Genomic DNA, 12,912 nt, shown 5'->3' with positions numbered 1-12,912 from the left:
CCAATATCTTACCTTATCATATTCGTTAATTTCAACTAATGCAGTGCCTTTATTGGTCTCATGAGCGAAAAAAAAACCCAACAAATATTGAATCGTTGCTAATGACATGTAGTATTATCACGTAGGCCAGCTCTATAAATATCGCGCGTCGAAAAAAGTTTATTTCATTGACATACAAATTCTATCAAGACTCTATAGAAAATCGTTTTTTTTTTAGATCGGCCGTTTACATGCTGGGCAAAGCTTCAGACAAGTGGCAACATGTTTGGATGTGCATATTACCATTCTTTATAGACTTCAAACAAGTTTCAAGCAACTGCCTCAACCAATGATAGGCCACGTGACCAAAGACCTTAAATAACGACGCCCGCCTGATTGTACGACAATATCGACGACATTAATTTCGAACTGCTTCAGATTAAGTAAATAAATAAAATAAAATAAAATTCCCTTTATTCATCCCATAGGGGATATTTGTCTCGAGGGTCTATTCCAGGGGAAGACTGGAATAACCCAGGCGTTAGCCCAGTGCAGCGCCGCAATTTGAGCGGCGAGGTGACTTGCTCAAGGCAACACAGCGTAGCGGCGGGTAATCAAACTCGGTACTTTTCGGGTACGAAGCAAAGACCGTGCGGCTGAGCCACGCTGCCCCTGGAGGGCCGAACCAGAGGAACTCGTGGAAGGGTGATTTGCGAGAGAACTGTTCGTCGGAGAATTACGGCCGGAGGTCTCGTTTGTAGAATCTCCCTTTCTCATCATAATCGACAACAACGACTGCAATGGACACCAAGAGCAACGGAGTAAGTAGATTGCTTTTTAGGAACGAATGTAGGCTCTGCGTTGACACATCCGATGGACTTGTCAGAATGTGGAGATAATGTTCGGCCACATACGGCAAATGCAACGAAGAAATTTCTAGAAGCAAACAACATCCATTTGTTTCACGACCTGTCTTGTTCGCCAGATTTAGATTAAACACTATGTGATTCAATATCCATAACTTACACTACTATGTTATGACAATCAACCCAATCAGCAAATTCCGTACCGCACTCGTGCAACGTCGCAAACCCACAAAGGAAGCCTCGTCACAACACACCGTTCAACTAGATGTTCTGCGGTTTCGGGCTCTTACCACAACGGCTACATTTTAGACAGGTAGAACGTCCCCACTGATTAAGCGATTTTGCCGTTAGACAGGTTCTCGACCGAAGCCTATTCGCTGCCACCCAAGTATCTCCTCTTGCTGGTGGAAAAGCTTGGCATTTCTCCCCGTTATCAGGAGCGCTTGATTAGCACCCCAGGCTGATCCCGTCAGCTTCCTCAAAAGACTTTTATGTTTCTCTATCTTCCGGGCAACTCCTTCGAGATGCACCCGATAGGTATCCAAAGGCGAAATATACGATGGAATAAAAGCCTCGTACAACTGCGCAATTCGCTGCCGCCATTGATCGTGCTTGGGAGGAGGTCACCAACAGAGAAATTAACAAATTTGGTATGCTCAAAGCACAGCAGATGCAAAACATTAATTCAACCACGCGGCACGCACGCGGCACGCACGCAGCACGCACACACACACACGACACACACACATACATACATACATACATACATACATACATACAAACGCACATATTCACACACACATACATACATACATACATACAAACGCACATATTCACACATACATACACACACACACACACACACACACACAAACAAACAAACACACCAGATAGATTTGTTGTTGTTTAGAGTAAAAATTCGGTAACCACCAGACAATTTGCGCATGGTGTGTTGGAATCAATTTTTAGAATAAAATAAGCGTTCAAGGTGAACCATATTATTTTCGTATCACTTTTGCCGGACAGCGTATATTATGTAACTTAAACGTTTAATAGAGAGAATCGTTCAAATCGAGAACCAATCCTTGTGAAAAAATAAAAGAACACATTATGATAAGAAATGAAAGGGGGCTAATAGCTCAGCTGGTAAAGAATTTGCTTCACAAGTAAATGGGTCGAGATCGATCCCAGGTGAAGAAGATATTTTTTTCTGACCCCCCTGTCACCTGATGGGTAGCTGGATCTGTTAGATCTTGAAAGTACTTTGTAATACTAGCGTCCTATTTAAAGGGTAGCAAGCAATTGCTATAGTCCGATTCACGCTATAGAAACCGGGATAAACTCCGGCTCCAAGGCCTGGTGGCTCTGAAGAAATACTACTACATTGGAGGGCTATTATTATAAGATTCTTGAATTCCTGCGTTTGGAATTTCGAACTCATTCCAACTGTCGGACAGTGGCCCTGGGTACTTGTTCCAACTGTCGGACAGTGGCCCTGGATACTTGTTCCAACTGTCGGACAGTGGCCCTGGGTACTTGTTCCAACTGTCGGACAGTGGCCCTGGATACTTGTTCCAACTGTCGGACAGTGGCCCTGGGTACTTGTTCCAAATGTCGGACAACGGCCCTGGATACTAGTTCCAAATGTCGGACTGAGGCCCTGGATACTTGTTCCAAATGTCGGACAGAGGAACTAGGTACTTGTTCCAAATGTCGGGCAGCGGCCCTGGGTACTTGTTCCTAATTTCAAACGCAGGAGTTTAAGAATCGTATATGGTGTAGTGTAATGAGGCTGTGCCTGATTATGCGTGGAACATTTGATACATAATGATGTTGATGATGATGATGATGATGATGATGATGATGATGATGATGATGATGATGATGATGATGATGATGGTGATGATGATGATGATGATGATCATGATCATGATCATGATCATGATCATGATGATGATTATAGCAATAATATAATTAATAATAAAAATACTACTACTAATAGTGATAATAATAATAATAATAATAATAATAATAATAATAATAATAATAATAATAATAATAATAATAATAATAATAATAATAATAATAATAATAATAATATAATAATAATAATAATAATAATAATAATAATGATAATAATAATAATAATAATAATTATAATTATAATAATGATGATAGTGGTGATGATGATGACGACGACGACGATGATGATGATGATGATGATGATGATGATGATGATGATGATGATGATGATGATGATGATGATCATCATCATCATCATCATCATCATCATCATCATCATCATCATCATCATCATCATGATCATGGTGATCATGATCATGATGATGATAATAGTAATAATATAATTAATAATAAAAATAATACTACTAAGAGTGATAATAATAATATAAATAATAACAATAATAATAATAATAATAATAATAATAATAATGATAATAATAATAATAATAATAATAATAATAATAATAATAATAATAATAATAATAATAATAATAATGATAATAATAATAATCATAATAATAATAATAATTTTTAAAAAAATAATGATGATGATGATGACGATGATGACGATGATGATGAAGGGGATGATGATGATGGATGATGAGATGATGATGATGATCATTATTATTAGTAATGATGTTATATTATATTATATTATTATATTATATTATCATTATATTATTATTATTATTATTATTATTATTATTATTATTATATTATTATTATTATTATTATTATTATTATTATTATTATTATTATTATTATTATTATTATATTATTATTATTATTATTTTATTATTATTATTATTATATATTATTTATATTATTATTATCATCATTATTATTATTATTATTATTATTATTATTATTATTATTATTATTATTATTATTATTATATATTATTATTATTATATTATTATTATTATTATTTTTTTAATTATTATTTATTAATATCATTATCATTATTATATATTATTATTTTATTATTATTTTAAATCATTATCATTATTATTATTATTATTATTATTATTATATTATTATTATTATTATTATTATTATTATTATTATTATTATTATTATTATTATTATTATTATTATTATTATTATTATTATTATTATTATTATTATTTATTATATCATTATTATTTTCATGATCATCATCATTACTATCACCATGTTAATATTATGATCATCATTTCTACAATATTATGTCTCATTATTAGAATTATTTTTATCATTATCATAATGATCATTATTATCTTTGTCATCACCACAATGAAACCCTTATTGGGTTGTTCCGACGTGCCACGTTTTGTTCGCAGGTCTTTTACTATTATTATTTTTTTTTTTTAATTGTTATTTGTTTCACTTGGAAATCGATAGAACCGACAGGCCTTCCTCTCTGACCGATGTTGCCAATCAGGTGCAAAACATTGAGCCATCTTTGCAAAGAAAAATTCGATCAATTTGATCTATATAAAGCAGCTTTGCTCGTAGTAAATTCCACAACTTGATTCAGTTTGTTGAGTGTGGAACCAAAAGGTCTGTTACTAGGCAGCTGTGACGGCGCATTTTGTTTCCTTATTTGAACAAGGCATGTATGATATCTGGCAGTACGTATGTAGACCCCGTGTCCGGGGTCACTCAACTGAGAGGGTACAAGAATAGCCCAACGCCAAGCCAGCGTGTCGTAAAAGGCGACTAATGGTGTGTGACTCCCCCTTTTTTGAGTGACCTGATCATCCAGGTTGGGGGTTGTCGAAGGGTTAACACCTCTCTCAAACCGTTACAGAAACGCAGACGGACAAATCGAATCCTTTTTTTTAGCTTGGGCGATCGATGAGTTTCTGGAATGACAGGATTTATGAAGGACAACAAACAAAGCCGAAAGGACTCTGCTGACCCGATGACGTCTTCGCCAAGCAAGCAGCTTTGAATTGCGTCGTGGAACGTTCGCACCATGTATGAAGCAGGAAAAAGCTCTCAAGTTGTAACATGGAGAAGAATTAAAGAAGCTGATATACAGAGAAGTGATAAGACATGGAACGAGATAAAAAAAAAAAGTTAGCTCAGGACAGAGTGAAGAATGGAAACTGTTTGTCTGTGGCCTATACCCTGACCCAGGATGAAAAAGGCAATGATGATGATGATGAGGTAGGTAGTAGATCAAAGAATCCAATATCCAAATGACGCCTAAATGTCGATATTACTGTACAAAATGGGAATTTGGCTCAAACGGCCGGCTATAGAAGTGAGTAAAACATTGTGGAGTGCAGTAGGCACAGTGAATCTGTGGAACTGGGCTATTAACATTTTCAAATTTTTCTTTTACTCCAAGCCATCGTTCACACATGCGGTAGACCTAATGTTACGCAAAATAAAGCTACCACTGAAAGAGAACAGCCATAAAGGAAAACATAGAACCAACCTAGATTTAGTATTGATTTAAATATCATTGGATTAACGAAATTGATCAGGAAAGATAAAGAGGACACCACACCAATGTTACTGCTATAGTACGTCTTTCCAAACAGTTTGCATGTCGTAATGATGAGGATGGAGAATATCGGTGGAAGGAACCATCCTGACAAAGCAACATTTACCATATAAACCCATCTGTTTAGTCTTGGTGTAAAATACATTAAAATACTAAGGATTGAACTAACAGAGTACATTTGAATCAGCACTGGTTTGACTCCAATACGGTCCGTCAAAGCTCCCCAAGCAGGAAATGCGAAAATGGTGGCGAATGTTAGAGCGGTTCCAAGGAATGTTAAAAAATGGTCATCGCTTATCCATTCTGAACCATATTCTTTATAATAATTAGCAAGAACAAGCATGGAATTATCAAACATCATCAGTGAAATGGAGAGTATGTAAAACGTTTTTGTTTTCATCATTTCAAATGGCTTGAGGTCTCCTGTCGGCTGTCCATTTGACTGATTGCCGTCATTGATTGCATTGTTTTGGTTAATTGCTATTTTTTCATCCTGGTCTTTATCAATGAAGTCTCTGACAAAGAAAAATCCCAAAATATGCAAGACTGAACAAAGAATTCCAAAATTGCTGAAAAGAGAAGGGACTCGATCAATAACCTCTTGTTGTGAGAATAAGTTATTCGCTCCCAGTTTAACATTAGGTGTTAGATTGTCAGGGTTCACCATGTAAGTTATAAATGGATTGATTATAACTGGTCCACCGTTGAATCCGCCCTGAACGAAAGAAGTCACAAAACCAAGATTGCTTCCTGCCCAGCCAACAGCATACTGCAATGCCATCCCATTGATAATTCCGCTTCCAACACCCGAGACAAACCCAAGCGTAACATTCACCAACATGAGCGAAATTTTTACAGTGAAAGTAGTGAAGAATATTCCACTAAGAAATAATACGAGTCCTAGGCTCAGTGTTAGTCGCTTTCCCACACGTTTAGAAAGAAATCCAGCGATGAAGAGCCCGACTGCATTGAACAGAAAGTAAAATGAAATAATCCAAGGAGTTTGCAATCCTTCTCGGGTGTCTCCGTACTGGGCAATGTAAGATCGTGCATATATGGCCATGTTACCCCAATACCAAGGAAGTCCTATAGGACACATCAACAGTAGTGACCCAAAAATGGACATCCATTTTTTAATCTTTTGAGGTTTAGCGGTCATTTTATTGATTTAATTATAATATTTTTTGACTATTATAGAATGAGTGAAGTTGACGTCGCTCAACTCTTTGTTATTGCCTTTAGACCAACAATCAGGTGATTTTAGTTCTCACACAAAATTCTCTGCAGCAGACTATAATAGATTTCACATAGTTTTTATGTGTAGGCACGATTGATATGTCGGGAAGAACTTGTAAGTGTTTTACTTAAAAGCATACTATAAATTACAGTTAGAGATTTTTTTTTCTATATGAGACCAATTTATTTCCGGGATCAAATCTGTATAAATTTTAATTTAAGTCAAAATCACACGGCACGATGGCTTATTTATGAAAATGAAATGTCTTTATTAATCACACTGAAAATAATATGGCAAGACGTGGGATGAAAACATCAGAGATCGCTTTTCTATGCAATACACTATATTTCGTAGATTAAGATTCAATGGAAGATTAACTTAACAGTCCATTTCCGCGCGTGTAGAATTCAACGATTTAAGCTATTTTGGCTCCTTATTGCCAGAAACTCATAGAAATAGCATTGGCGACAAACATCAAATCGAAACCCTTTCATTTTTATACCATCACGCCGATATTTAAAAAAACCCGAGGAATTTTATGTTTCGAAATTCCATCGCAATTTTGCAGTTAGATGCGGGTATTGAGGCTAAACTGATTGTAATTTTTACAAATGATATTCAGAAAGTATCTATAACTATTATTAAATATGAGTCAATATTGAGTGGGAATAACACGTCTATATTATTTATCCCTCACAAAAGCTCTATGCCTATCAATTACTACGAAAACACCCATTTGCATGAAGGCAAGCTGGAAGTCCCGCTATCGCAATCGACATGGAATTATTTTTTGGGTAGCGTAGCAAAAGCAAAGCCAGTTAAAACGTATCGGAAAATTTGTCCATGTATCGAAACACTCAAATGCCATGTAAAATAAATTGAAAATTCTTGCAAGCAATAAAACTGTCTTTTTTGTATTTATTTTTTTTTTAGACCCAGGCCATCCTATCTAATGACCCTCTTAATTAGTAACAATTTTATTTGTAAGGTTAATTATTATGTTTAGTAGTAGTAGCAGTAGAAAGGCATTGGCATTAACTGCTTCTGTATCGTTCGTTATGATAATTTATTTATTTATTTATTTATTTATTTTTTTTTTTATTTTTTTTTTGTTTTGTTTGTTTGTTTGTTAAAGGATGAAATAAGGTTGAAATATTAATGTTGCCTAACGCGTTCATGGAGGGTGGGGGGTTAATTGGGCAGTTGGTCAGTTAGAGGATATATTGGGTTGGTGGGTTGTAATAAATCTTGTTACTTTTTTAGATGATTTAAATTAACAATTAAATAGCTGATCATGGTTGGATGTGGAGAGTAGATAAAATGTGTTGTTGTGATTGGTAGATGACAGAGATCCTGTACCAATCGGTTTATTGATGATTCAGGGCAATTTGTAAAGTTGTTTAGATAAATTGTCTGGGACTGGTAGAGGTTTAGTAGGGGGGGGGGGGGGGTGTGTTGGATTCTGTGGGTTTTGATTGGTGGTAGTTGGAAGCCTATCAGCTGATCGGAATATTCGAACTTCTGTAATATGGGGTTATTGTGGAAATGAGGTTAGGTTTAGGTTTTAGGTTGGATGGGGGTAGGGGGGGGGGGGGGGGGTTTCTGAATTGCTTCTGTTGTTGGGATGTTGAATACACGGGCCAATCGTCTTGTGGGTTTATTAATTGTTGTGGTCGGTTGTTGTTCTTGGGCTATTGCTAAATTATGGGAGTAGATTGGAACTGGTGATGAAGGTTATGTTTTTAAAAGGAAACTTTTGATTAATTTGTTAGTAACCTATTCCCTTGCTCCCTAAGGAGTCCAAGGGTGGCCACCCACTTTCCCGCTCTCTAGCCGAGCGTCATTCGCTGCTTTAACTACTGTGCACGTGGTCTTTCCCTATGCAGCATTGGTAATTTTATTTTTCTATGAATATGGTTAAGTTTTCGTTAAAGTTAGAATCATGGGGGGGGGGGGGGGGGGGGGGGGGGTTGTGCCTGTGGGTGTACAAGGTGTACGTTTTAATATTATAAATATTGTAAAGCAGTAAAACTGTCGATGAAAGGCTCGTGTGAAAAGACATTCCATTATTACCCGTAGAACGTGATGTCGGATCCCACTTTCGACATAGCGAAAAAAAATAAGAGAGAGAGAGAGAGAGAGAGAGAGAGAGAGAGAGAGGAGAGAGAGAGAGAGAGAGAGAGAGAGAGAGAGAGAGAGGAGAGAGATAGGAATCATTTTACGTGAGTTAAAACCTATTTCGGTCAAACTTGATGACAGTAAAGAGTCGGCATACCACTTAAATTATCATCATCATCATCATCATCATCATCATCATCAACCACTATGATTCTGTGTTGTGGCAAGTTATTTACTTTACGTTATTTACCTCATGGAGACAATGGGAAAATGTTCTTTTTGTACTGTTGTGTCCTTATGTAAGGCACTGCTTACATATTGCTTGCTGATGAGGGGTCTTAAACAGAAAGAACGAAAGAGAGAGAGAGAGAGAGAGAGAGAGAGAGAGAGAGAGAGAGAGAGAGAGAGAGAGAGAGAGAGAGAGAGAGAGAGAGAGAGAGAGAGAGAGAGAGAGCGAGAGAGAGAGATGAAAGACTATTGCATATGCCTAATAAAGGAATGCGTTTTCATGATTTCAGATACACATACAATAATAGCAAGTGTTTGATATGCGAACAAGATAACCCAGACGATTTAGAATGTTCCTCTAAGTCGAGGAGGTATGACAAAGGGCAAGGTTATGAAACTCTTTTTGAAGATTTAACACAATTCAATTCTTCGGTTTGTGATGAAATTAAGTTGGATGTATCTATTTTTTTCAAATTCATCAGAAAGAAATGAGATTATTGAAAGCTTAAACAAAATGATGCTAAGTGGCCGGCATAAGTATTATCGTGTAAAATGTAATGCCAACAAAATTAGGCGATAAAATTAAAGAAATCTGAAAGAAATGACTTGCAAGAATTCCAAATTTCGTCATTTGACTGGGAGGAGTCACCGAATGAGATTTATTTCGCCACCCACGAGAATAATGAGACAACGTTCAAAATTAGAGATTGGCTGTCATAAACAACGTGCTTTTTTTTGTAAAAACATGGAATCGGGAGTACTCCGTTCTGTAATGACAAGAGACATGGAAGAAAATATTCGTGAAATAGCGTTATCCATCAAAGATTCTGATATGTTATCATTTATTGGAGATTTAGTCGCCCAGGAGGCACCTCTACCATAAAATTTGTCAGCACGATACTTAAAGCTTTAAAAGCTGCCACTGCTGATGATAATGATGATGTCACAGTTCTTGAAAGAAGCTTTTGATGACATTATATCTTTTATAGAAGAGAACCCTGCAACAAATGTGACGATCGACAAGAACCACTGTGGAGCTTATTTCCAGAATTGTCAAAAGTGTCCCGAAAACTCTCCACCATATCCCTCTTGTATCTTCTAGTTACAACACGAAATAACCATCAGTTAGCTACCGTAAATGGTTACCAGTGTATTTAAAGTTTTAGAACGCACATTGTATTATCGTGGTTATTTCTTCGGATAAGTAATGCTATATTGGAAACAATAAAAGTGATAAAAACGCACTGTTATGATAAATTACCAGAGTTTTTCTATATCAGGTGTTAATTATACGGGTCTTGGCTACCTATATGCAAATTTTCAGGATTTCAGCCCCAATGTGCACGGTTTTAGCCTAATTTTCCCTAATAGAATGAATATGAAGAAAAAAAAATTTTTACGCAGTTTTTTCCCTTGTTTAATATAGCTGTAATAGGTAAAATCTAAGGCCTTAACCCGATACGTTATGATTGATTGCCAGAGTGGTTCTTTATCAGATGTTTTTTCTATGAGTCTTAACAGCATGTATGCAAATTTCCATGCTTTCAACCCGAATTTGCACGGTTTTAGTCTAATTCCCCTTACTATAATAGAAATCTAAGGGTGTTATTGTTTTTTTTTTTTTGCATATCTTTTCAGTAAGTGGGTTCCATCTTAACTTGTCGTCGATTGTTACGAATAAAGTAAACCGATCTATAAATAATTAAAATAACATAAATGAAATAAATTATAAATAAAATCCATGTAAAACAGTGACATTCTTAATTAAAAGAATGCGCCTCTTCTAGAGCCCTTTTCAATTGCCAACCTACTCACGTGCAAGAAAGGAACGCCAGTAATTCGCTACTATCGACAATATATAAACATGATCCATCAGAAATGTTTGGAAACTATTTCCAGGATAAAATTGTCAAAATTAGATGCAATATTGACAACATATTATGTGAAACACCAACGTTCAAAACTTTTGAAGGCACTATACATCGTTCTCCACTACTTTCTCCTCATTTTCTAAAGTGACTGAACAGGAAGTCCGAGACGTGATAAAAGCATCGCCTCCAAAGACTTGTTGTTTAGACCCAATACCAACAACTTTGCTTATCACTCATTTGCATATCCTCTTACCTTTAATTACAGTGATTGTTAATGAATCTCTTCAAATAGGAAATGTTCCGGACTGTTTTAAACACAATATTGTTACTCCTTCATTGAAAAAGTCACAGTTATCTCCTGAAGTGCTTAAAATTTTTAGACCAGTTTTTAATATACCATTTATTTCTAAAGCATTGGAGAAAATTGTCGCCAAACAGCTTAAATGACATTTAGTTAAAAATAATCTTTTCGAGGCTCACCAGTCTGAATATAGGCAACATCATAACACAGAGATCGCATTAACAAAAAATCTGAATGATCTTCTCTGTACGGTTGATGAAGGCAACGTTTCTATTCTTACTCTTACTCTTCTGGATCTGAGTGCGGCATTTGACACGATTGACCACTCGATACTTGTCAAACGCCTCTCTGAATCTTTTGGACTGTCTGGAAATGCACTGAAGTGGTTTGAGTCGTATATAAATGATCGTTCACAGTCAATAATTGTAAAGGAGAATCTTCTTTTAAATTATTGTATGGATAACCTCAGAGTTCAGCGTTGGGTCATTTACTATACACACTTTACACGCAACCATGAGGCGACATTATTAGAAGGTATGACATTAATTTCCATATGTACGTTGATGATAACCAACTTGATGATAACCAGCTTTATAAATCGTGTCTGATGTGAACCTATCGGTTCAAGCAATGGAGAACTGTGTGGATAATTTAAGAACTGGATGGTCGAAAACTATCCTCAATAACATGAATAATTCTTTTCTGGTAATTGAAAACGAAATAGTTTATTTTACGGACAAAGATAAGAACTTGGTAGTATTTTTTGACTCCATGTTCACCATGAGGCATCACACTGACGGCTTTGGTAAAACTTTGTACTTTGAAATTAGAAGAATTGGTCACCTTTATATTTACTGGGGTTGTTGGTTATTGAAATGCTTTAATGTATAACATTCCGAATCATGCTGCCATATTATTATGAAAATGAGGATATCTGATAACGTTACACCGCTATTTTAGACACTACACTGCTTGTCAGAAATTTTAGTTATGTGTTTTAAATATTTTAACCAAACAACACCATCCTATCTATTATATCTTTTGTGTCGTTATGATCCTCCTTGATCCCTTTGATCAACTCCTTCTTCGGGTACCAAAAAAAAGGCTCGAAAACATTTTCTGATAGGGCAGTTTCTCATGCCGCCCCAAATGTATGGAAATCACTGCTATTAGATGTTAGAAGTAGAGCATTTTTGTCTGAAATGACATTCAAAAATACCTTAAAACACTCCCGATGAATTCTTCTTTGTCTTGATAATGTTATGAATGGAACTGTGTGTATATAAATAGTCCATAATTTCTGAGAAGTGTAATTGTTATATGTAAGGATGTATGATTTCCATTCCTGTCAACGTGCGCCTAGAGCTGCGGCAACGCGGAATTGGCGCTATATTATTATTATTATTATTATTATTATTATTATTATTATTATTATTATTATTATTATTATTATTATTATTATATAATCATATTATCTTGTTCCAGAAAATGACAATTGAATGTTGTCCGAGCACTATGAACTGTGCATACGAAGTTCTCGTCAAGTTTTCGCCAGAGGCGTAATATCCCACTTATCGCTGCAAATCAAGCCCAACCTACGTGCACATGTTTGCAGCTCAAATAACGGAAACGGAATTATTAGCTAGATTTCACATTGATACAATAGGGAATACTCTACGTTGGTCTGAGAGTATTTCCATTACAACAACGAGCCCAAACAATTTGGGTTATCAGACCTGTTAATAAGTAAACGTTACACCCGACCCTTTTAAAAAATGCAAGGCAAGCACGAA

The 12,912-nt window shown here is 35.7% G+C and overlaps 1 protein-coding gene across 1 annotated transcript; it reads right to left on the bottom strand.

Moving 5' to 3' along the window:
• Positions 1-2,282: 2,282 nt before the first annotated feature.
• LOC144978987 (uncharacterized) lies at positions 2,283-6,523 on the bottom strand. Its single transcript, XM_078925606.1, has 2 exons — positions 5,534-6,523; positions 2,283-2,585 (listed from the first exon to the last, which is right to left on the bottom strand). The coding sequence occupies exons 1-2, from the start codon at positions 6,521-6,523 to the stop codon at positions 2,283-2,285; spliced, it is 1,293 nt and encodes a 430-aa protein (XP_078781732.1).
• Positions 6,524-12,912: the final 6,389 nt, after the last annotated feature.

Source organism: Berghia stephanieae, chromosome 8, assembly GCF_034508935.2.
Source record: "Berghia stephanieae isolate SIO BIC M18660-M18661 chromosome 8, UCSD_Bste_1.3, whole genome shotgun sequence".
Taxonomy (NCBI): domain Eukaryota; kingdom Metazoa; phylum Mollusca; class Gastropoda; order Nudibranchia; family Aeolidiidae; genus Berghia; species Berghia stephanieae.
This window is presented reverse-complemented; position numbering and strand designations above follow the sequence as displayed.

Bases quoted from the DNA above. Each gene is read 5' to 3' on its own strand.
- LOC144978987 (XM_078925606.1), bottom strand. From the start codon at position 6,523: ATGACCGCTAAACCTCAAAAGATTAAAAAATGGATGTCCATTTTTGGG. The intron at 2,586-5,533 runs GTTAGTTCAATC...GTTTGAAATTAG, and splicing joins TGCTGATTCAAATGTACTCT to GAACAAGTACCCAGGGCCGC.